The 25,686-nt window shown below is 36.3% G+C and overlaps 1 protein-coding gene across 2 annotated transcripts in view; it reads right to left on the bottom strand.

Annotated features, from left to right (window-relative positions):
- The window catches only part of PPP3CA (protein phosphatase 3 catalytic subunit alpha), a 311,810-nt gene that overhangs the window by 41,400 nt on the left and 244,724 nt on the right, over positions 1–25,686 (bottom strand). For both annotated transcript variants that reach the window (XM_061164328.1, XM_061164330.1), the window contains 5 exons: positions 24,444–24,555; positions 21,844–21,989; positions 18,948–19,087; positions 9,669–9,746; positions 7,004–7,098 (listed from right to left, as the gene is read on the bottom strand). In XM_061164328.1, the coding sequence (XP_061020311.1) occupies positions 7,004–7,098; positions 9,669–9,746; positions 18,948–19,087; positions 21,844–21,989; positions 24,444–24,555 (571 nt within the window). The remainder of the gene's footprint in view (positions 1–7,003; positions 7,099–9,668; positions 9,747–18,947; positions 19,088–21,843; positions 21,990–24,443; positions 24,556–25,686) is intronic.

Here is a 25,686-nt window from a genome sequence, read left to right as displayed (position 1 = left end):
ATTTTATTGAAAACTGCTGAAACGAACAATCTTGTAGTGGTGTTGGTTAAGAAATCCAGGTTGTTTGTTGGAGCAAAGATATATAGATTATATGTAGCTTAATTTAATTAAAATATATAGTGAGAGTAATTCCTAAATTTTAAATCTTGATTTTCTATTTCACCTCATGGACAGAGGAGCCTGGTGGGCTACAGCCCATGGGGTTGCAAAGAGTCAGACACGACTGAGCAACTAACACCTTCACTTTCACTTCCCATTAATTAAATGTTTAAATGTAAGCAAGGTGACTACTGGACTAAAACTAATCTATTTAGAAAGTGGCCTCTGGCAATGACACTTTCACAGCAGAGTCAAACAAAAGCAAAAGTGCTTTTGGGGCGGGGGGGGGGGGGGGCGGGCGAGGGAGGGTATCTTTTCAAGGGAGAAATTATTTATTCCAGAATAGTAAAAAAGATACTCTAAATTTATTCTTTTAATAATGTATATACTTGGATGTATAACACTCATGCAATTTTAAAGTGGTAACAAATGACTCTTCATTTCAAAAGCTTTTCCTTTCTCATTGAAGAATAGTCAGTCACCTAAACACAATGAGCTGAAAGCTGAATAGAGGATCGGTGCAAACACTGCCTGGAAAGCTTTCACATAACAAAGCTGATGCACAAGAGCACAGAAGGAGGTTAACTTGTGGGCCCTGGAGTCAGACTGCTGAATTTCAGTCTCAGTGTTAATCCCTGACCAGCTTGTAAGAACCTTGGCAAAAGTATGTAACTCCTCTGTGTCCCAGTTTCTCATCAATGAACTCAAAATTATAATGTAGTTCATAGAATCATTGAAAGATTAAATGAATTTATTCACGGAAATGTAGATCACTGTCTGGCAATGGTATATGTTCAACAATATTAGTTATTATTATTGCTATAGGTATAGGAAATCATAACACAGATCAGTTCCACATATTGAAGTCTTGGTTATATAAGCAGTGTAAACGGGCCATTCTACTGAAATCTTTCTGTGGTTAGTTTTATCCATTTAGCTCAGAGAAGTGATTTCTCTGAAAACCAATCAAAATCTTCTAACCTCAAGTTCTCTTGACCTTTAAATGTCTACCTAAATTTCTTTTTTACCATCTCATACTGATAGTAAAGGAAGCTAATACTAACAGTTTTGTTCATGATTTTTGCTTTGCTCCTTCATAGACTCTTATATTCCATACTATTTCTTGGTGGACTGTGCTAGGTTTAATAACCATTATTAAGACATTGTCTTCTTGGTATGTGTAATTCTGCAAATACTCATGTTTATCAAATAAACAAAGAAATGAAAATTTTTGGTGGGAGTGTATCTTACTGTTTTTCTCTAGCATTTGTTAGCAAGTACCAAATAAGAAAATGCTACCATGAATATGTATTTACATTTTCTATATTGAAATAAGTGAACTGGGCAAACAGTTGCTCAAGGCCAATTAAGAAAACCTTTAGATTTGAGATGATAGCAGGAATAAAGTAAAGGCTGTGAAAACTATTGCCATTGGACAAAGTCTCTAGATTAATTTTATCCAATTTGTAAGGCAACTAGGGATCACAGTTATGGCTGTGGTTGCAAACACTTCAAAGTGTTTCAAAATGTTTAGTCAAGGCTAAAGGTCATGCCCATGCTTAAGGCAGGCCTCAGACTCTACAGAAATGGCCCCTTGTTATAAAACGTGGGGGGTCTTTAAAGGGAACTAAGCTTTTAAGCACGGCGTAGAGAAAGAGCAGAGGTGCTACTCAGGTTGCCTGGACAATGACTCTATTGCCTTCCAAAAACGCCCCTGCCCATCTCCCTCTTCCACTTGGGATATGGATCGAATCTAGCTGGTTCTTATTTGAATCCTGAACCAGGCGGGTACCAGCTATCTCTGCTTGTGGAAGTTACTCCTGAATGGTGAAAAAAGTTCCCAGTGCGGGGAAAGGCTTCTCAGGACCGGCAAGGCCTGTGTGATGCTGGTGGGTCCCCGAGGACTGGGAGCCCCTGCTGGGAGAGCTGCAAGGCAAGCTGGCGTCAGATATGCTGCCTTTGCTCCTGGAATTCAAATCACGACCGCCAATCAGATGCCTACCTGGGTTCATTATATTAACAATTCAACCCTCCTGTACAATGATATCTTCCTGCCAAGTATACATTATCTTTTAATTTATAAGTACTTGTCTTCCTGAAGCCCCTGTCTATTTTTTAATTGGAAAATATTCAAGGATGTTGAGATTGCAAGCTTTGGTAAGATGACAATACTTTTTGTTAAGCAATTCTATCAAGCTGTCAAGTTTAAAGTTTCAAACATTATAATAGTCTTTTTTTTCTATCAAAAAGGGTAGACTTTTGCAAAAAAAAAAACCTCAAAATTCTAGTGAACGATGCTTTTCTTGTCCATCCTCTTCCTTCAGCTACTTTAACACTGAATTGACTTTTTTCCTGGTTGTCATTTTAATCTTTGGTCTTGATACTACATTAGTTATGTAACCATTTAGATTTTCCTCTCAAATCCAAAATACATTTTATTTAATAAATCTTAATTAACTACCTCACTTTACCGTCAGTAGTTTTTCTTAGAACTGAGCTGTGTGCCCCTGGTCTATATAGCTATATGTTTGTAGTATATATACAGGGCTTCCCCGGTGGCTCTGATGGTAAAAAATTAGCTTGCTATGCGTGAAACCAAGGTTTGATCCCTGGGTCGGGAAGATCCCCTGGAGAAGAGAATGGCTACCCACTCCAGTACTGTTGCCTGAAGAATTCCATGGACAGAGGAGCCTGATGGGCTACAGTCCCTGGGGTCACAAAAAGCCAGACATGACTGAGCGACTAAAACTTTCATGGCATATATCCACCCATCGAGCCACTTACTCACCCATATGAAAACTCACCTGAACTATGGATAACTGGCACCACATGGGAATCTACTACAATTTTGATATTTTTGAAGCATAGGTATAACCACCAGAGATATAAAGTACTTTTTACATCAAGGTTTAAAAAACACTTTTTAAAAGAGGTTTATTATAGTTTTCAGCTAAACTGAATTTGTTTAAAGCAGAATTCACATCTGCCATTGTACTTTTTAACACTGAGAGATTTCACTCTAAGATTGCTTATGGGTCACTTTCTCAGTTAAGCTTTTCTTGGTTGCCACCAGCTAATTTCCACTCTCCTTGCATACCACTCTTTTCTTTGTAGGATTTTGTAAATATACTTACATAATTATTGGTGAAATTCTTTATTGAACATCTATCACACTACTAGATTATAAACCCCACTAGAGAAAAGACCATGTCTGTCTTGTTTATCTTATATTCCTGGTACCAGGCATGGTAGTTGGAACACAGTTAGTTCTCAATAAAGGTTTGTTGCATGTGGATGAGGTTGAAGTCATTTTCATGTGGTGGAAAATTGTTTTGAAAAAGAAGAAAAAGAATGAGGAGGAGAAAGAGGGAGATAAGAAGTTGCTACATGCCATTACTGCATTTTTCTTCCGTTGAGTGTACCTGGATAATTGTGATATCGCTTTTCCCTTAGAGCTACATCTTCACAGGAGAAAAACAATTCAAAGGTGCTAAGTGCTCTGCACATGTTTAACTCCAACTGAGAAAGTGTATCAGCATTGGTTACAGAAGTAATTTAAAGAGAGATAAAGCTCCGAGGGTCAATACTGATAGGATACTTTTGGGCACTATCTTGCTATTAGTTCCCAGAAAGAAAATGTTTTGATCAATGTACATATTGGCTGCGTACCATGCATAAGACATGCTATTTGACTTTATAATGTGTATCAAAAAGCCTCTGATTCAAACTAATTATAATATGATTGGGAATTTACAGGAATGTATGGAAAAGCTAACAAGAAACAAAAGTAAATGCTAAATACAAGGGCAAATGATTGGTACTGCAGGTGTTAAGAGAAGACCAACCAGCAGAAAGACTGGAGGGGGTCTAGTCCATTTCGATGGGAAGAGAAGAGCAAGACAAGTATTCTAGATAGATATGGAACGAAGTGGGTGGGGAAAAATGTGAACAGGAAAGCTGAAAGTTGTTCAGGACAATGAGCAGAATAATTTGGCTAAAGTAAAGGGTTCACACAGAGGGAAGCAGAGAGATTGATCACAAAGGTAGGTTGACCCATAAAGTAAAATCATAACTATGAAGCTGAAGAGGAGGAGTATCTTGCCAGCTACGGGGAAATCCCACACAGACACGTGGCATTGTTAGAGCAACATAAAATATTCAGTGATGATAACATCTTAATAGTGCACATTTTGTTTCAAAGCAATTTCATCTATTATTCACAAAAGATTTTTTTTTCTCCTTTTACAGAGATGTCACCATTTATCAATAAATGTAGATGAGTTAGTTGTTTGATGGCAAAGCTGTGATTCAGAGCTACATCTTTGGCCCTAGCATCTTGGAGGAGTAAGCAGGGCTTGTCAGAATGAGGAAACCGAAGAAAGAAGATAGGTGAGCTGTTCGCCTGTGTTAGTGCAGACTGGAAAAGATAAGAGTGGAATGGATTGAAGTGGGCCATGGAATGAAGTAGGAGGTGGGACATGTACAGTCCTCACTGAGTTCTGAAAGCTGTTTTTAACTGCAGGCAAGTGTGAACTACTAAACAGAACTATTGGACATTTAAACATAAGGCTGATCATAGGATTATTATCAGTTTTTAGACAGAATAGACTCAGAGATAGAAAACAAATTTACAGTTACCAAAGAGGGCAGGAGCAGGGGTATAAATTAGGAGAATGGGATTAACAGATACACACTACCACATATAGTGGGTCCAACAAGGACCCACTGTATAGCACAGGGAACTCTATTCAGTATATTATAATAACCTATAAGGGCAAAGAGTCTGAAAAAGAAAAAAAAAATATGTATAACTGAATTATTTTGCTGTATACTTGAAACTAACATGATACTGTAAATCAACTATACTTCAATCAAAAAAAGAGATGGCAGAATAAACTTATTTTTTCTTATTCTTTCATCTTTCCAGAGAGCTATTACTGCTGCCTTAATTTGCAAGAGTTTTAAAAATCAAATAAAAACTACGAGGTTATAATTCCAGAGGCCTTTATAGTCATCTGTTTCTAAGAATCAAATAGTTAACTCAGAAATTCTTCACCATTATTTCTTTCCACTGATTGTGTTCTGACAGTGCTTGCAGCTCAGTTTTACTGCACTGCCTTTTAAAATTCTCGTTAACATTTATTTTATTCAAATCCTTCCTTCAACAGTGAATAACTAACTCCCACTCCCACATACTGTACACAGTGTTAGCATAATAGCTTGAAAGTACTTTAGAGATTTTACACAAAAGTCTTTTGAAACTGTGCTCAAACTGAAGAATATATCTTTCTTCTTCCTATCAGTTTATCTTTTTCTCTCAGGAGACTTTTTTCTTTTATGAAAAGGTTCCCAAAATGAAATGCTTCTATCCCCTCCCTGGGAAATTGTGGTCTGCCCTAAAGGCAAGAGCGAAAGAACCACAGAACCTCAAAGACAGCAATGCCCTGACGTCTATTGTTTTTAAGTTTCTACCTTGTTAAATCAGAACCATAGACAAAGAAGCAATGCATATCTTATTCAAGAAATCGCTATTGGTCTCAAGCAAAACTGCACTCCTTAGGACTCTGATGAATTGATAAAGGCTAGGTCTATTTCCATGGAGTAAAATCCCAGCTCTCTCTCTCTCTCTCTCATTTTTTTGCCCCGCTGTTTTGAGGTTTTGCGTTTTTTTTTTTTAAATTTAATTTTTAAAAAGCTTGTAAGTATAGTACATGCTACTTAGTAATCAATCTCTGTCAAGAAAATTATTCATTTGGGCACTGTCTTTACTAGATGTAACTGAAAAAAAATGCTTAATGCTATAAAACAATACAAACATAAGTGTTCATATTTTATATACTTTTGGTAAATAATACGACCACAGTGGGTCATGAAGACAACCTACTGAGTTCTTGCATTTCTTATATGTACCACAAGGGAATTTTTGGGAGAAGATGGAGAAGGCTTTTCCAATCGAAGGGAACTACTTCTTACTGATTTTACACAAGAGCCTTCAAGATTGAGATTTTTGTCTGGAGAACAAAGTGTTTGCTGCTGAAAAAGAAACAAGTTGCAAAAACAGTGGCTTTGACTTTATTTTTTCCTCTTTCTAATCAAACGCTAACCATTCTTCCATGTTCAGATCATATTTTATCTTAAACAAGGCCCTCCTTGACCAGTCTAGAAAAACCATCCCTTGTTGAATGGACTTAAGTGTTTGACTCTCTGCTGTCGCTGTTGAGTCGTTCAGTCCTGTCTGACTCTTGCGTCTCCATGGACTGTAGCCCTCCAGACCCCTCTGTCATCCTGTTCAGGTTCATCACAACCTGACTAAGTGACCCTGGGCACGGCAATTACCACAGAGACTTACTCTGCGGAGGGAAATGATATTTAAAGCTTAATTCAAATTTTTAAAAAGAAATGACATTTAAGTAAGTATTTAAAAGTAATATACTTACCTAGCACAAGATCTGATTCGTGGTAGGGTCTGAATAGATGAAATTTGAATTTGGATTTCAAGCTATAGTTTCTTTTTGCTTATTTTCTCAATCCTTTATGTGTGGCATCCCCACCATTCTTATTTAAATCCCTATCCCTCTTAAGAAGCATGATTTTGGATTACTTTTCAGTTGTTCTTTCTTTGAAAGCCTATACCTGTCAGAGCAGTAGCTGTCAACCCCCCTGTACCTTAGAGTCTCCTAGAGAACAATTAAAAAGTAACAGTGCCTGGGCCCCACTTCTGACCAAGTGAATCTGGAACTCTGAAGATAATCACAACATTTGCATCAGACAATAAACGAAAAAGTAAGGAGAAAGCATGATTGAATGCATGAAAGAATGACTAAAAATGCTTAATTAAAACCAAACCAAAAGAGAACTTAAGAGTTACAGCACATACTCTGAAGAGGGATCTGAAAACACTCACCTTTGTTATTGTATACATCTAAGTAATTTGGTGCTGAAAAAATTGTAATGAGAGAAGGGAAGCCTGTTGTTTGGCTTTTCCTATACATGCGGTACCTAGAAACAATTAAATGCAAGTCAAAACAAGGCTAAATATGAAAGAAATACTACATTATAGATTTAGAAATAGAAAATTAAAAGTTTTATCATTCAAAGAGAATTCAGTTATGTAACATTAAACAAAATTTTCTCACTAAAGTCTGTTACACAGAGATTTCAATTCATTTCAGGGTGACAATGAAAACACAGTCATACGTACAATTTACAAATAGCTCTTTTCTAAAGTTAGTAGACCCAGGGAGGGTAGAATTCCGTGAAAAATCATAATTCATTTTTATATGTTCGATAGAGAGGATAGAGGCCACACTTCTTGCACATAGATATCTGACCTACCGTGTTTTCCATGCCAATATTTTTAACATAGAAAGACTAAATAAGCAGAGTAATATAAAAACTTTACCACTAATTACCAAGCTGATTATTCTATTTATCTATAATATCCTATTATGGCTACATAAATCCATTATGTCTAGGCTGATTTGCTTTTTAAAGAACATCTGGTTAAATATATGGGTTTTACAAGCGGAAATTGCTTCTGTTTTAGAATTTTATTTATTACCAGTCTCTTCTGGTATCTGTAGGTCAAAGATTATAATCTCAGCATATAAATATTTAATCAATCAGTAATAAAACATCTTCAAGTTCTTTGGAAATAAATCAACAATCCAGTTGTTTTTCTCCCACTGAGACAAAAATAAGACTCTAGTCCTCAAATAATTAAAAAATACAGGAGATTTGGTTCTTTTCCATCAAGCTGAAAAGGTATCTCATGATTTCTGTGTTACAGATTTCAGGAATATCAATTTAGAAAAATTCCTAAAGTGCAAAACAAAATTTTATCATTCTTTGGTTATTCTGTGTCAGTAATTTCTGGCAGCCTAATCATGCCTAATTTAGCTGAGTTCTAAATGGGTCTCAAACAGTACCTTTAGATAGATAACTAATCAGCTTAAAATTTCTAATTTTACAAATGTTTTGATACTACTTTTCCCAGGAGACAATAACCTCTTAAAAATCTTTCGGAATGGCCTCAAAGTATTTATTCTGCTCATGGAACTGAGCTTTGTTGGCGGAAAATCAGAATGTAAAAGATGGTAACACTCTTAATCCTAGTGTCCTGACTTTATAAATTGTGGCTGACTGTGCTTACTTAACAACAAACAAAAATGAAGAATCTGGATGATGTAACCTCAACTTTTCCTAATGAATCAACCAACTGCTCATTTTAAACAAATATATTTGTTGATTTTAACTGATGTACTTAACCTATTTTCAAGTAAGCAGATGGATTCCAGGTCTATCGTGGGATTAAGATAAACATGCTATGAACATGTTCAGTTGGGACAGTCAGCCAAAAAACAGTGGTGACACCATTGCTTCCAAAGTGAAAAAGATGATTTGAGAACTTGATTGGCTGGGTTTATCAATAGATTACTGCAAATATCAGCTACAAGAGCACTGAGTGTACAATATTGGATCATTTCATACTTGTTGATTGACTGCTTGAGAAAAGCTAATTTTGAAAAAAATTTAGAATCTCCCTTGATTCAGAACCTTCACAGGCTTGGGTTTACTTCAGAATGTGGCATCCAAATTTCTGATTTCAGTACACAGGTTATAAAAATAAATGTTCCTCCTTTTCAGAAAATTTAGGATATGAAGGAAATGAAGTTTAAACATTTAAGGCAAAACAGTGCCTTTCAGTGGAGCTTATTGGGAAGGGTATTGGGCTTCAAATCCTAAAGTTAATTATGCTTACTTCCCCCATGCCTGTATCCCAAATGTAGATTTAATGTACCATCAGAGTGCATATCTGATATTTTTTAAATTTCTATGTCCTTACAATCTGTTTACATTTTAAAAATTTACCAGCCATTACAAAATCATGTTATGTATTTGTGAGTTAGAATATAGGAGTTTCCCCATCATTTGAAGTCTCTGTTTTTGCCTTTTAAAACTTTACAGGGATCAGGAATGATATTCTTTAAACAAGAGCACCACAATGCAATCTCTCTTAAATACTAATGTGTAATTCAGACCAACGTGCCTGACAGAGACTGAAAAGTAGCTGGTAATTCACTTACAGGTAAGACAAAGGTAAGAGCAGGAACTGAAAGAAATAGGAAGAGGTGGTCTCACTGTGTTTAAAACAGCCAGTTGAAAATTCTACTTGTTTATAGAGTGAAAGTGAAGTCACTCAGTCGTGTTGCGACTCCCAAGTCCATGGGATTCTTCAGGCAAGACCACTGGAGTGGGTCGCCATTTCCTTCTCTAGAGGTTCTTCCCGACACAGGGATTGAACCCAGGTCTCCCACACTACAGGCAGACTCTTTTCTGTCTGAGCCACCAGGGGGTCCTAAGCAGTTAGCAGAGCAGTTAAAAGCAGACTTCACAGCACACCTGCAACCACTTATTCCTCTGGATCCCGCCATATCTATGACACCAGAAGGCAATTTTTAGATCTAATCCTTCAGGGAGAGAGTTTGGCAAAGTGAACCTCCACAGCCAAACACAGGAAGGAATGACAAAGCAATGCATGGTTTTCATAAACCCATAAGACTGCTCACCCTGCATCTTGGGCTTCATGAGCTCGGAGGATAGATAACAAGTTATTGTGCTGCAAGAATTCACACACAGCCGGGTAACTGCCAGAGAGAGAGAAAGAAAAGAGAAGCATGTTATAAAATCATTAAGAGCATATTTTCTATAACATCCAGATCTATGTGATCTGATCAAGTGTAATCAAACATGCAACATTTATGACACAAACTTCTTGGTTCTAAGGACAGGTGTTCCCCAGTGGGAGAAAAAATACCTATAGCTGAACTTTCTTTTTTTTTTAATTGAAGTACAGTTGATGTGTTAATTTCTGTTGTACAGCAAAGAGATTCAATTATATATATATATACTATTTTATTTTCTTTTACATTATGGTTTATAACAGTATATTAAATATAGTATCCTAAGCCATTCAGTGAGACCTTGCTGCTTATCCATTCTGTATATAGTAGTTTACATCTGCCTATAGCTGTGTTTCTATTTATTTATTTGTTTATTTAGGCTGTGCCAGGAGGCTTGCAGGATCTTAGTTCCCAGACCAACGATGGAACCCGGGCCCCCAGCAGCTGAAGCATGGAGTCCTAACCACTTGGACCGCCAGGGAAGTCCATACAGTTAAACTTCTAAAGAGCTGGAGGTGTATAAATTGGAAAAAGTATCCACTCATAGACAAAATCAATATTATCAAGTCTCTATTTAACCATAAAGTGAACAGAAGTATAAATATAACATGAAGAGTGGAATTTAAAATATAAATCCCCATTTTCTCAATTACTGCCTTACATGTATTTGGGTGCCTGCTTGGGAGCTTGACAGAAAGGACTGAGCTAGGGAATGGCAGAGAGTAAGCCTTCTGAGAAGTCAAATTGTCAACATCTTTATGGGTAAGTCAACTGAATATGTCATTCAAAATCTAAACAAAATTATGAAATTCACAGGATTTAAAAATGTGTACTTTAAATATGACCAACAGAATTTTATCTTTTTTTTTCCAGAATTTTATCTTAAGGCATATTCTTGGTTGTGACTCAATAAAAATATCAAATATACAATAAAGATAATTTTGTCTAATAAGAAAGTCTCAAAACCAAAGATGGAAATGTAATTAAAAATGAGACTGAAATTATAAACTAAACATGGAAAATCTTTTGTAATCACTTTATCTCTGCTCCAAGAATTTTTAATGAGAAAATGTATATCATAAAAAGAAATACACTTTAGATAATTCAAATCAAGGGATAGCAAACCGATGCCTGTTTAAATATAAACAACTACAGATATTCACTAGAATCTAAACTACTAGAACCTTTCTCAGAAGACAGAGGATGAGACGGTTGGATGGCATCACTGACTCAGCAGACATGAACTTGAGCAAGCTCTGGGACATGGTGAAGGACAAGGAAGCCAGGGTCTGCTGTCTCTGGTGTCTCAAATAGTCGGACATGACTGAGCAACTGAACAACAACATACACTATAGTAAACAATTCCTTATTATAAAAAAAGCTCTTTGGGGAAATAATATATGTCACTGAAATAATTTGTTGTAAAATAAAAGATGAAAATAGCTTCTATGCTATAGATTTTCTAGGAATTCTCTGATGAATAGGAAAAAAAATACCAATGGCATACCATTGCAGAGATACTAATGATAAACAGGATTCTGTTTCTTGACCTGAAATCAAAAACAGTCTTTGTGCCTGTGTACACATATTTCTGTGCATGTGTCTGAGTGTGCATATATGTGTTCTAGAATATTCTAGCAATTCACTAGAGAGAGATAAAGAGGAGATATCCATGCGGCCTTCACTTCCCAGTGTTCCAGGGCACCCCAATGAATAAACCATCTAACTGATGAACATCAGCATGACTTACTAACTGGACGAGATGGTTCCCCAAGTGTCTACATGGAAATATGTCCACAGGGTACCTAGATTATGAGTTGACCAACATATGTTTTCAAACTCAGTTCTACTTTGGGAGAAGGTGAGTATACCACCTTTCCAGACCAGTATGTCAACAAAAGAAACCTTAATTTCAGAGAAACTGGTTGGTCTTCAAAATATAGTACATTTGCTTGTTACATCTTAAGCTATAAAATGCCCAGCCAAGGGCACTCAATAAAAGCTCCTTCCCTATCTCTTTAAGCAGTGTACTTACATTTCATGTGCCCTCACAATGGTCCTTTAGAAAGACACTTTATTGCCTTGTACCACTGTAAGACAAAGGTTGTCTGTCTAGGTTTGTTACTTATTTCCTTTGGGCAAATGGCTTGGCTGCTCTTTTTTATCTATTTTTTTACTTTTGGAAGAACTTACCTAATCTTATGAAAACATAATTTTAATATATTTTCCTCATGCTAAAGTTTGATACCTTACATGTTTAATCTAAGTTTCCTCCCATGGAGATATATGTCATTTTTAATGAAAATCTGAAGAAGATAAAATTAACATAGCAGTAATTTGCTAGGTTAATAGCTTTAAGTGAGGAACACTTACATTATTACTTGGAACAAACTTCATTTTGAAGAAGATATTTCGAAATGTAGAAGCATGTATAATCTCATACTTGAACTTCCTAAGAATTACAAACATTTTTCTAAATAATAATTTCTTTAATTAGAGATAAAAACCTTCTACCATATTTTTATGGAAATATAAATGGGAATAAACCACAAAGTGTTTAGCTGAAAAGGATTTAAAAACACACATGTAAAGTGGTAGGAAAAGCAGAGTTCAGAACACATTAACAACACAGAGAGAGCTGGAAAATCATTAATTCATGAATAATTTATCAAAGACTTATTGGTGATTTTTTTTTTCCATTTGTTATGAGACACAAGGAGGGTGGCATGGTAAGTGCAAGGAATGGTTTGTGTTCTGAAGATATAATCCACTAGGTAGGAAAAGAAAACACATAATTTAAATTAAAAAGCTACATTAAAGATAAAACAGTAAAGTTTCACAGAGACATTGTAAAGCAAGAAACAAAGCATGTGGGTCTGAGGAAATCTTTAAAAAAAAAAATCTTTCTCTTGTACTAGACCTTTTTTCTTCTCTTTTCTTCTCTATTCATTACTAAGGTGATGCTGCTGAGCTCACCAAGAAGAGTCTCTTGCTCTAGGCTGATGAATCCAAAAAGGGGCCATGGCTAAGCCTTCTGTGCAGGAGGTGGGCTGGATCTCAGCCCCCCACCATGCACCTCCACAGGGGCACATTTTCAGGAACAATCTATCTGCAAGAGTGATTTTGCTGGAAAGGTTTCATCTAACCCTGGGTCCTGAGCATGTCTTGTAACAACACTTGCTTCAAGGGTTGGTGAAGGCCAGGGATGCGTTCAGCTTTGTGATATTCATTTACCACAATGTGTAGCTGTATTTAGGGGAAGAAGTTATTGTATCCTTTGATGCTTCTTAGTTTTTTTTCTATTGGAATATGAGTACTCCTTAAGCACTAGAAACTGCATCTTCTTTGAGTAGAAAACAAGGTGGAAATTTCCATGGAATAGTGAGACTCATTCTTACATTTAGGCTCTTATTCTACCTTTTTGAGCCTGAATTATGACATTTATAAAAATGCAGACAGTATTATTTATTTCATAGAACTGAGATGAAGATTAAATGAGGTAGCAATGTATGTAGATGTCCTAGACCAGAGCCTGGACCATAGCAGTAGACATTCAGCAATGTCTCCTATTTGTCTCCCGACCACCATGGTGTGGAGGGAAGAATACACCACAGAATGAATGGTAAGTCAGCAACTCCAGATTCCAGCAGTAGCTGTTCCATTTATTAGTTGTGACTTGCGTTAGATCTCAGGGGCAATGACTTAGGGGGATTAGTAGACAGATAAGGTGCTAGAATTCCACCAAAAAAAAAAAAGAAAGGAATAGGAAGGAGACTGACCATGAGCAAAGGTGAAGTAGAAAAGACAAAATCACGAGAAATGAGAAAAAACTGTTTTGGCATCAGAGCAAATAGCTCTTACTAGACTAGACTCATTCTGCTGATGCTCTTATTTTTGTTTCTTGTTATGTTAAAACATATTTTAGACCCTGAAATAAATCTTGTAGATTTCAGATGCTTTAGCCATGCCAGTAAGCATTAGTAAAATGGCTATTTTATGCTTCTATGCCTTTGCATCTTCTTTCCCTGTGCTTGTTTGTTTGTTTCTCCATGAAGGACCACTTTTCTGCCAAGCCTGAGCTAAATTATCACTTGGGAAACCTTCTCTTCAAATCTACCTCACCCTGAGGTGTACAAAATTGCTGCATCCACCATGTTCCCATAACATATGAATCTAATATATCACTTGTCATGCTGTAGTGTAATTTATGTTTCTACATCTGCTCTCCAGTAACAGTGAATGAATACCTTAAGAGACAGACACTTTCATTTGTCTTCATATCCTAAATGCTCAGCAGCAATTTGTCAGCTTACTGATGTTCATATGCAATTGTTGTAGTAGCCTCAACATGGGCGGTTACATAAGTGAGCGATGCAAAAGGTTTCTCTCCCTCATTGGCCTCAGCAGAGCAGAGGCAGTCAGCCTGCAATCCCTCGCCAGTGGACAAGAGAAAGCTTCCACTCACCTCCTTGGTGCCTCAGTTGCTCTCAGCCCCGTAGGATGGAGGGCTCACTCCCCTGCCCAGCTCCCTCTTTGCTCCTTGGGACCTGCCAATGGATTATCAGCCCTGGGATGTCCTGGTGCTGCCTGGATGATGTCAAAACTATCTTTTCCTAGGACGTGCTGTGCTCCTCTCTCTGCCCAAGGGTGTTCTAACTAATTTTATTTTGCCTGCTAAGGATCAAGTCTGGTAGGGTTCCAACTCTTCCTGCCAGAACTTCACTAGAGCCTAAGCCCTTACTTGCTCCTGGCTGCCAGGTGCCTCAGGAGCAGTGAGTGAATTTTAAGGCAAACTTTTTATTGAAGTACAACATCTTAACAGAAAACTGCACAAATGAGAAGATGACAAATTGATACACCAAACTGCACACATCAGACAGTTACAACTGGACAAACTTGTAACTAGCATTCATATCAAGACAGAGAACATTACCTGAACCCCAGCAACTTTTCACATCTTCTTTGAGACACCATTACCTCCTCATTAAGGGTAACTACCATCCTGGTTTTTAATGTTATAGATCTGCTTTCTCTAATGCTGAACTCCTATTTCAATGAAATCACCAAGTACACCCCCTTTGGTATCTGGTTTCTTCAGCTCATCATTATACTTGTGACACTCATCCATGTTGTTCTGTGCAGTTTTGGTTAACTCATTCTCATTTGCTGAATTTAGCTGTATAAATATTCTACAATTTATTATTCATTCTACTAAATAGACATTTGTTTCCATTTCTTGGCTATTGAATACTGCTGCTATGAACACTCTTGTATATGTCTTCTGGCACACATGTGTAAGCGTTTCTAGTTGATATAAAAACAGGAGTAGAATAGCTTAGTTATGAGGGTCCAGCTTTAGTGTATACCAAAGCAGCTACTTATAATTTGGGACTGGAGGTCCAGTGAGACCATTTGGGTAGTCATCTTTCTAGAATTTCCAGAGCATTATTTTCCTCATATTTTTCACCACTTTCCCCGCCTGCAAGAGCGTTCACCACTGATTCTGGTTGGATATAGCCTACTCATCCTTTAAAGCTCAGGTCTAACAATATTTCCACCATGAGGAGTCTCTTAAACACCATTCATCCTTGTTTGTGTGTGTGTGTATGTGAAAGAGAGATAACTTCCACATTTATCACAGAACTACTCACTTTGCAATTTATCTGTCTTTTTTTTTTTTTGGTCTCAGCCAGTAGACTGTCATTCCCTCAAAGGCAGGGACTTCGAGCATCTATAAAACCTCACAGAAGGCATATATAGTACGTGTTCAGCTAATATTTGTTAAATAATTGAATGAGTGAATGAATTCTCCAAAGGATACCTGTGAATCTGGAATAGCTGAATTGAGGTGAAGGGAGGGGAAGGATGCTGTGAAAGCAGGTATGATTTCAACAGACTAAAAATGGTCTTGAACTCAGAGTGGGAAGGAGGGAAGGCAGGATGATCTAGATGCTGGTTATATTTTAAAGAGAGGGCCACTAAGATATGATGACTGGTTAGTGGTGATTTCAATGCAAGAAGAAAAAGAAAAAATATTTGCTACTCTGTATAACTGGGAAAATAAACCGCTAATAGAAAAACCAGGAGAAATCCCCAGTGGAAAGGTAAATAATAAACCTCTTCAGGTGAGTTCAAGAGAAGGTGACAAAGGAACATCTAAGATGAAAAATTCCAGCAGAAAACTAGAAATAGAGAATTCAAGCTCAGGAAAGATAAAGAGATAAATGGACCAGGCACAGATCTGGTAATCTAACCAGAGTTCATAGTTTACGGTGAAGCTAAGGACACAGATGAGGTTCTTGGGTAAAGTGTGAAGAAAAAACTGTCAAGAACAGGAGGAAGACAAAGAAAGATGCAGTGGAAGAGACAGGGATCTGCCTGATAAGTTGGAGGGCAATCAGGATCTGTGAAAAAGGAGGAACCACAGGCTTTCAAGGTGGAAAGGGCAGACAAGAGTGCCAATTGCAAAACAGCAGTGGGCAGCTTGGGAACAGAAGAAAGGCTGCTGATCTGTGATTAAGAAACCAGCAGAGATTGGAGTGAGCTGCCATTTGCAGCTTCAAAAACACATTTTATGTGGCCCTCAAGATGTTTTTCAAATCTCAGTGCTTACAGGAGTGTGAGAATGGTCAGTTAAACTTACTCCTTGGAGCAAGCTAAATCTAGAACACAAAGCTCACAGGACACATCCAAGGCCAACAGCCCAAAGCACCAAGTCTGGCCAACAGTTTCATTTGCTCTAATGAAGATGAAATTTTGACCTCTGATTTGTCATGATCTTCATGAATCTTTACAATCTAACGTGCAAACTTTGGTCTAAGGTTGAAAGGTAACAGTAGCACTGGACCAAAAAGAGATCCCTTCCTCTGCCACATGCACTGTCTTCTATAACTCATGAGCAGCATCAGCAAATCCTTCTAGATGTATTTGTCCGTGCAACTTCATTTTATTTAAACCATTGCCCAGATAATCCGTTAGATCATGGACAGAGTGGCAGAGCAAATTAAATACACAAACTACAGATACATGTGAAATAAAACTGGGAGCTGTGGATGCAAGTAACTGCCAATAACTCAAACAGGTAATAACTGCCAATAACTCTACCTGTTTTTATTGTTCTTCTACCAATTTTCTTGTTCCTTTGTACCTGCTCTAGACCAGCTTTATAAACCATGGCCATAGAAGACGCCTTGACACCTTCAAGATGGCATGAAAGACAAAAGAATCCAAAAGTTCTAGAGGAATGCGTGAACTATTTTCCTCTTCTTCAGAAAAGACATAATCCACACTGCTTTACCATTAGTCAGAGGACACAGGCTGTGGATTTTGACAGGCAGCATTTGTCATGGCTGCCTTAAGATCACCATCTCTTAATAACCTCTAATGAGATGAGTTTAACAATTGTTGTAAAAGCAGACATAATCCTCTAATTATCTAGTTGATGGACTTTATCTCTGATGTAAACACATCTAAGTCTACAGTCACAAAACAAAAATATCATAACTTTATACAAGTTCAGTACAGGACTTTATTTAGAAGATGACGTATTTGAACAGCTAACTCAGCTAATAGAAGGTTACACTATGAATTAAAGAAAGATTAATACTATATGTGTTAATATCAAAATCAAGAGGTTTATATTTTGTTTGATATTGTATTATTGAAGCGCAACTCAGTGGTATCAAGTAGGTAATTTAAACACTCTTGGTATAATTAATGATTTAACACTAGATCTGAAAAATTGAACACTTGGCAAATACAGTTGTGTTTCAACAAAACAACTTTTCACTAAAAGTTAGAAGTCTTTAATAAAAGATTACTCCCCAATTAACTAATTACTGAAAAGAAATCTTCAGGCTTTTCAGAAATACTATACCATGCCTTTATTTTAGCCAAAGTTTCCAAAACTTAGAAATGAACTGCAAACTTTCTGGTAAACAGGCTTGAAATAAACCTCTTGATATTTAAAACAAAGACTATTCTTTGAGTGATACTTTCTGTTCACAAACTTCAATTTCTCAATCACATCAACAGATAAGCAAAAGGAAACTTTTTTGCCCCATCACGGAAACAATGTATGGAACAAAATATTCCCGAACAAACTGATCAGTATTATGCAGGAGGATATCTGCTTACTCAAGAGATGAAAGATGCAGCTGGATGCAGTTCAGAGTTCTTCTAGTCTGATCATTAGCTTAGCTGCCAGGGCAGGAATTGAGTGTAAACTTCAGTGACTATTGGGTATGATTTTTCAGTTAAGAGAAAAACAAAACAAAACCAAAAAACCACACTGTATTCTAGAACTTAAATTCTCAACTCCATAATCCTCTTTTGCATTTTCATTCTGGCCACTTTCATATCAAACTGTATGTCTGATAAGGGAACCTAGTGAAACTGCAGGTAATAAAATGCAGTAGGCTAAAGTTGAGGTAAGATAAGATATCAGGATGATCATGAGGGCATGCAAGAATCCCAACTGAGTTGCGGACTTCTTTCTGAAATGTTACGGGTATGGGGAAATCTCCATGCATTTGCAAACAGAAACATTACTATAAAAATTTTGTCAATATGGCTTGTCAAGTGCTAAAAATAAATTTACGGTGGTACTTATATACTGGGTTGCTGCTAATTTTAATTATAATTATTCAGGAAGTCTGATGAACTTAAGAAAATTTAAGAATAACTTGAAAATAATTTAGTTAACCAATTTAAAATTGTTTTTCTGATTTAAGATATGAAAACTGGTAAAAAACATTTTTAAGTGATTACATAATTGAATGAAAAAAAAAATCAAGGCTGCACTGGATTTTTTTCCCTATGGTTCTTGAAACAGAACCAACTTTCTGCTAAACCCTACTACCTTCTTCAGCTGCCTTGACATCATGAAACTACTTGCCTCTTTTATGCCTTTTCTATTCTTCACGGATAGTGTATCTTATATGTCTGTATCGATACATCCACTTATTTATCTATCAATTTATTTATTTATATTTTTATTTTTCAGGGCTAAGAATCTAGTTGAACCAGGCTTTCAAAGCGAACCTTCATTTATATTTGTTTCCTAGAAAAGTTACACACATAACAAAGAAATCAAATACAAGGACTGATCAGTGACAGCAGTTAGGAACGCCACATGCTCCAGGAGGTGGACCTCTCCGACCTCACCTGTAGAAGTATGAACATCCCCTGACTGTGTTGTGAGTGAAATGTTCCTGAGTCTTCTCGTTTCCAAAATCCTCCAGCGGGTCTGACCACAGGATATCACACATAGGTCCATAAGCAGGTGGTTCTTTGAATCGGTCTAACTAAGAAAAATAGAAGACAGAGAGCAAAATACTAATCTTTGGAAAGTTGGAACTTAGAAAATAGAAGAAACTGTCTTTGCTTCCCAGTCACTGTGCAGAGTGAACTCCCCAACCTCTCTCCTGTTCTGAGGTCTTTCCTCCCCATTCTTCTACTCCTCACCTCTTTCTCCCATTTTCCTTCCTTCTTCTTTCTGAGGCTCATTTATTACCTGCCTTCATTTCACCTTATTCCTCCCTCTTGCTTCTTTAATTCCCATGCTGTTTTTCCTTTCTCCTGATTTCCTCTTTGTCTTTCTCTCCTTATTTTTTAAAAAAATCTAGCCAAGTGTTTTAGTTATTACCAACTGAGGTTCTACCTGTGTTTCATTTCTTGAGAAGCTTTTATTGGATTTTTTGGGAAATTTTTGTTACTGCCTCTCATTGAAATGTGATTTAGAAATCAGGATAGGGAACAACTTATGGTGTTTATATTTAACAATATAATTTTGAGAACAGACAGCTTTCATTTTGAGGGTAAGTACTCGCTGTATGACATTTTGGGTATTCACTCATTAGGGGTTAAGTTTCTAATTAAAACCAAGCTGATTAGAGTTACCTTATATACCAATCCTAACAATAAGCAGTAAAATAAGCCCCAATTTAGCAGGTCGTTTTTCAGTCCACAGTCCTAATTTTCCTAGCTTTACCTGAAGTCCTCATGTGAAATCAATTTCCCAGTTTTCTAGCTATACATGTTTAGCAAAGCCATATTTCAATTTAAAATGGTGCATTTAGAAGCTATGAGCACTATAATAACTGGAAATGACATTTCACCAACAATTTTACAACACTGTCACTTTCCCATAGTTTATCCTGATTTAACTGCAATGAAAGGATTTGGGGTGAAGTTAGCAGATACTACAGAGTCTCTCAAAGAAAAGCATAACTCAGCTATGAAAACTCATTAAGAACCAAAATTCTGCATACTTGATACTATAATATTAAAAAAAAAAACCCATAAGTCTGACAGCCCATGAGATTCTTTTTCTGAGACACACAAGGTAATGTAAATAGTGATCTTGCTACATAGCATTTTTTTCTTTTACTAATATCCAAAAAGTACGAAGCAATATTTCACATTTTCAACACCCAATGAAAACCTTCAATAAGACAATACCCTCTATATTTCAACCATTTTGCTATCCATAAAATATTCACTGCAAACTTAGACTTGTTTAAGAGACTTAAATAATTTATGCTTTGGAACAATTCATACAAGAAAAAGAATGCTTGTCCATAAAAATACAGAATTTCTTTCTAAGAAACAAGAATTTATTATTAGGGCTAGAGCCATAAAGGAGGAGAAACTTTCTGACAAAAGTGGATTCCCAGCTAGAGCTTTGGTAAAGCAACCAGAGTACAAAATTTACTCTGGAAAAGTTATAAAATGCATTCTAAAATTAATATCATCTACAGTTAAACAACTATGAAATTAATTGAATAAAATAAGTGTGGTAGAAATGCTAACTGACATATGGGAAATGCAAAGCAAAAATCACTCTACAGCAAAGTCTAAAGCATAATGATAATAAGAGAACTGAACATAATATCTGAAACATGCTAGAAACACAAGTCCTAAGGTTAGCAAAGGATATTTTAAAAATCTACATAATTTGTGATAAGAAGTGTAGTTAGCGATTTCAGGAGTCCATCAGATTGCAGGATAAATTGGTTTCATTCATGCATAAAGTGAACCACACTGTCCTTGAACTCAATGACTACATGTCTGTGTCCTGTCTCCATAGAACTTTAAATGTAAAGCAAATACCAATCCTTTGCGTGTTACAGAACACCAGAAGCAGATGTGCAATGGCATCTTACAAAAAACGACACAAGCACACAGGGAAGGCTTATTTAATGTACTTTTGTTTAATTTTAAAAATAAAACCCATCATTTCCTTTCTAACAGGAAAGCAAATATAATCTTATTTTTTACATTTGAAGACCTGAACTTTAATGATAGAGTATTCAGGTAGAATTCAAATGTTTTACTTACCTAAATATCGCTTTCCTTTAAAAAGCAATGACATTTTAAAAGGATACTGAGCATAATCAAAGAAATAAAAGATGTCTCTTCCACTAAATAAAAATATCCTATGCTACATTTTCTCATGAAAGAGGTATTTCCACACTCAACCTAACTCATCTTTTTTGCTGGCTAAAACAACACTAATAGCTAGTGTTAAATTAAGTAGAAAAATATCTCTTGTAAAAAATGAACCGCTTTTCACCTCGCCACTCAATAAAATCAATAGAATAGCATCATCATCTTTGTTAGATTGTTACTTTAAAAGTTTAAGCTATAAAAGTAGATTTTTTTAAAGAATAATAATATGGACACATTTTAAAAGTCCTGTTGTGATATTTCCCCAAGACAAAAACAATGTCTTTTAACTGTAATATATCATGAATATATAATGGGGGTTGTTCGAAACAAATCAAAGGGAAATGAAAAGGCATATATGTATATCTTTTTAGTGATCAAATATTTTACATTTCTAATGTCATGTCACATGGCAAAATGAACCTTGAGGTTTTAAAGTATAAATATATCCTTCTTTCTAGATAAAAAGTGAATATAAAGAAGACATTCATGACTACTTTAGATCATTTTAATTCGAAAGGATAAAGTTATTGTTAAAGGCAGGGAAATTAATGTCATGCATTTATTACTGAAGGACAAAAAATGGCTAGACCTGGAGAATAACAGAACTTACTTTTCTGATATCATCTAAAGTGTTTATCTCTGGAGACAAACCGCCATGTACACACAGGAACTGCTGGTTCATCAGGGCAGCCAGGGGCAGGCAATCAAAGGCATCCATGCAGGCATCATATACGCGTTCTGAATACTTTATTTTACCTTTAAAACATTATCAAAAATGAATTACTTACTCTTATGATTTCAGAAGTAGAATTGGTTCATAAAAATTAATTTTGTTGTTTTCTTGCTGGATTCACATTAGCATACAACTACACATGCAAAGTTTCAAATGTGATTAAAGATTTTTTAAAGATATATTATTAACGTTTATGTCTACTGTTCTTTACTTTTGTGGTTCATCCATATTTGACCACTTTTAGTTAATTTTTTCTATAATGGAGGAGAGAACTTTTGCATACATACATTTCTGCTATTTATCTACAGTATTAGTTGCTCAGTCATGTCCACTCCATGTGACCCCATGGACTGTAGCCTGCCAGTTTCCTCCGTCCATGGAATTATCCAGGCAAGAATACTGGAGTGAGTAGCCATCCCCTTCTCCAGGGGATCTTCCTGACCCAGGAATTGAACCCGGATCTCCTGCATTGCAGGCAGATTCCTTACCATGTGAACCACCAGGGAAGTCCCATTTACCTACAAATGTATACTAAAAACAAAACAGAACACAAAAACTAGGAGACCAATGGAAGAAGATACAAAACTGGATGATTCTCCTGATCCTTCTTATAGAAAGCAGACAGCAAGAAAGTTTCTAATGTTGCTTCTAAATCACTGCACATTGCTTTTCCTTTATTAACTTATAGCTAATGTTTTAGAGAAGTTTTGTGTTCCATTGAAATAGGATTAAATGAATGACAGAGAGAAATTTAAGTTTCCAAAGACAATGAGGAAAATTAAGAGAGAGGAAAATGACATTTATATGAGGTACTCCTCACCCCTAGTGTTTATCTCTATAAGAAGAAGTTGTCTTTAATTCTGTAAAATCCACTTGAGGCTGGTAAATCCTTTGTGTCCAGAAAGAGAAGCACAAGGTTGAATCTGTCCTCCATTTGATTTTATTGAGTGATTTGAGATTGAAAATTAGGATTATCCTAAACAGCAGTATTCTGACTACTTCAAAAAATAACTTACTTGCTTGTTGCTTAGGCTTGTTGTTGTTGTTAAGTTGGTAAGTCACGTCCAACTCTTTGCAACCCCATGGACTGCAGCATGCCAGGCTTCCCTGTCCTGGAGTTTGCTTAAACTCAGGACCATTGAGTCAGTGATGCCATCCAACCATCTCATCTCTGTCACCCCCTTCTCCTCCTGCCTTCAATTTTTCCCAGCATCAGGGTCTTTTCCAATGAGTTGGCTCTTTGCATCAGGTGGCCAAAGTATTGGAGTTTCAACTTCAGCATCAGTCCTTCCAATGAATATTCAGGATTGATTTCCTTTAGGACTGACTGGTTCAATCTCCTTGTAGTCCAAGGGACTCTCAAGGGTCTTCTCCAACACCACAGTTCAAAAGCATCAATTCTTTAGCACTCAGCTTTCTTTATGGTCCAACTCATATCCATACATGACTACTAGAAAAACATAGCTTTTACCATATGGACCTTTGTCATCCAAGTGATGTCTCTGCTTTTCAATATGCAGTCTAGGTTTTTCACAGTTTTTCTGCCTAGGAACAAGCATCTTTTAATCTGCTGTCTAGGTTTGTCACAACTTTTCTTTCTAGCAGCAAGCATCTTTCAATTTCATAGCTGCAGTCATCATCTGCAGTGATTTTGGAGACTAAGAAAATAACATCTGTCACTGCTTCTACTTTCCCCCCTTCCATTTGCCATCAAGTGATGGGACTAGATGCCATTATGTTCATTTTTTGAATGCTGAGTTTTAAGCCAGCTCTTTAACTTTCCTCTTTCACCCTCATCAAGAGGCTCTTTAGTGCCTCTTCGCTTTCTGCCATAAGGGTGGTGTCATCTGCATATCTGAGATTGTTGATATTTCTCCTGGCAGTCTTGATTCCAGCTTGTGATTCATGCAGCCCAGCATTTCACATGATATACTCTGCATATAAGTTAAATAAGCAGGGTGACAATATACAGTCTTGATATACTCCTTTACCAATTTGGAACCAGTCAGTTGTTCTATGTCCAGTTCTAACTGTTGCTTCCTGACCTGCATACAGATTTCTCAGGAAGCAGGTAAGGTGATCTGGTATTCCCATCTGTTTAAGAATTTTCCACAGTCTGTTGTGATCCACACAGCCAAAAGCTTTGGCTTAGATGATTTTCTGGAAACCCCTTGCTTTTTCTATGATCCAACAAATGCTGACAATTTGATCTCTGGTTCATGTGCCTTTTATAAACCTTAGGCTAAATCACATCAAATATTAATTCAAATTTTATATCACTTATAAAGAACTTATAATTTTAAAAGAAATTCTTAATTCTCTTAACTCGCCATGCTCAGAAAGTAATATGAAATGATACGGTCTCATTTTTTGAGCTTTTTACTTTTAAGCAGTGGATCATAATGTAAAACTCTGTATGGATTAAAATGACTATTTAGCATACACGATGTTAAAAAAAAAACCAGAAGTATACTTACATTCTTGTTTAAATGTGAAATACTCTGTTAGATGTCTACATTCATGATTTCCACGAAGTAAAAACAGTGTTTTGGGGTAAAGAATTTTCAAAGCCCACAAATACAGCACACACTGAGAAAAAAAAGAATAATATAAAAATAAATATTTTCCATTATAGTTACACATACTTTGGCTCACATACCAGGAAGACATGAACAAAATGTGCTAGTATGGCCAAAAGTCTCCAAAAGACTATGTCTTTTTAAAGGAAGATACTGAAAATCAAACAGAAAACATTACTTCGGTACCAAGCCAGATTCATTTATGTGTGCTCAGTTGCTCAGTTGTATCCAAATCTTTTGCAAACCCATGGACTATAGCCTGCCAGGCTCCTCTGTCCATGGGATGCTCCAGGCAAGAATACTGCAGTGGGTTGCCATTTCCTTCTCCAAATGTTCATCTATACTAAAATATAAACACTGCATTGGGGATCTAGACAACACACACAAACAATGGACTACATGCAGTCTATTGGATAAAACCGAAATGAAAATATATTAAAAATGAAAATATCCTAGTGTAAAAGTATGAGAAGAAATGGGATGAACAGTTAATAAATAAAATAAAGCCACTTCTCTTTGTAAAGCTAATTATTTTGAATAGAAATGGAAGAATCAGCAAGGAAAGGCCTGACAAAATTTGGAAGCAAACACTGACAAGCTCAGGCTAACCTGGATTGTGTCTCTATTTTCTGTTATGCTCTTCTCTCCTTCACTAGTCTTCTCTCCCATTATCTTGTCTCTTATTTCAGTGCCTTTGGTATTTAAAGCCTTGAGCTTTTCGTTTTATATATAATTGTAATCAAAATGAAGGCCAAGGAATCTCACTACATATGCTGTTGACAGCTAGGAGAAACTTTTCAGATACCTTATAACTCACAAAATAATTAGTTGTATATTGCAGTTTGTATAAAAATGAGGCTTGGAATCAACCTACACTGACACTGTCTTCCAGAAGGGTGAATTAAGATAACTGGAATACTCAAGTATTAACATCAATTTCATTATCCCCAAATAGCATTCATTAAAAATCCACAGGGAAGAGAAAATCACTCTGAGAACAAGTGTGCTTTTTTATTCTCATGAACTTTATTCTGAAAGTGAAGCTAAAGAACCAGAAGAATATTGAGACAAGTCTGATTCTAGTTACTAAAATCTAAAGCCCCAAATAAAGCAATATTTACACTTTAATAATGAGCTTTCT

The sequence above is a fragment of the Dama dama genome, chromosome 17, assembly GCF_033118175.1.
Source record: "Dama dama isolate Ldn47 chromosome 17, ASM3311817v1, whole genome shotgun sequence".
Lineage (NCBI taxonomy): Eukaryota > Metazoa > Chordata > Mammalia > Artiodactyla > Cervidae > Dama > Dama dama.
This window is presented reverse-complemented; position numbering and strand designations above follow the sequence as displayed.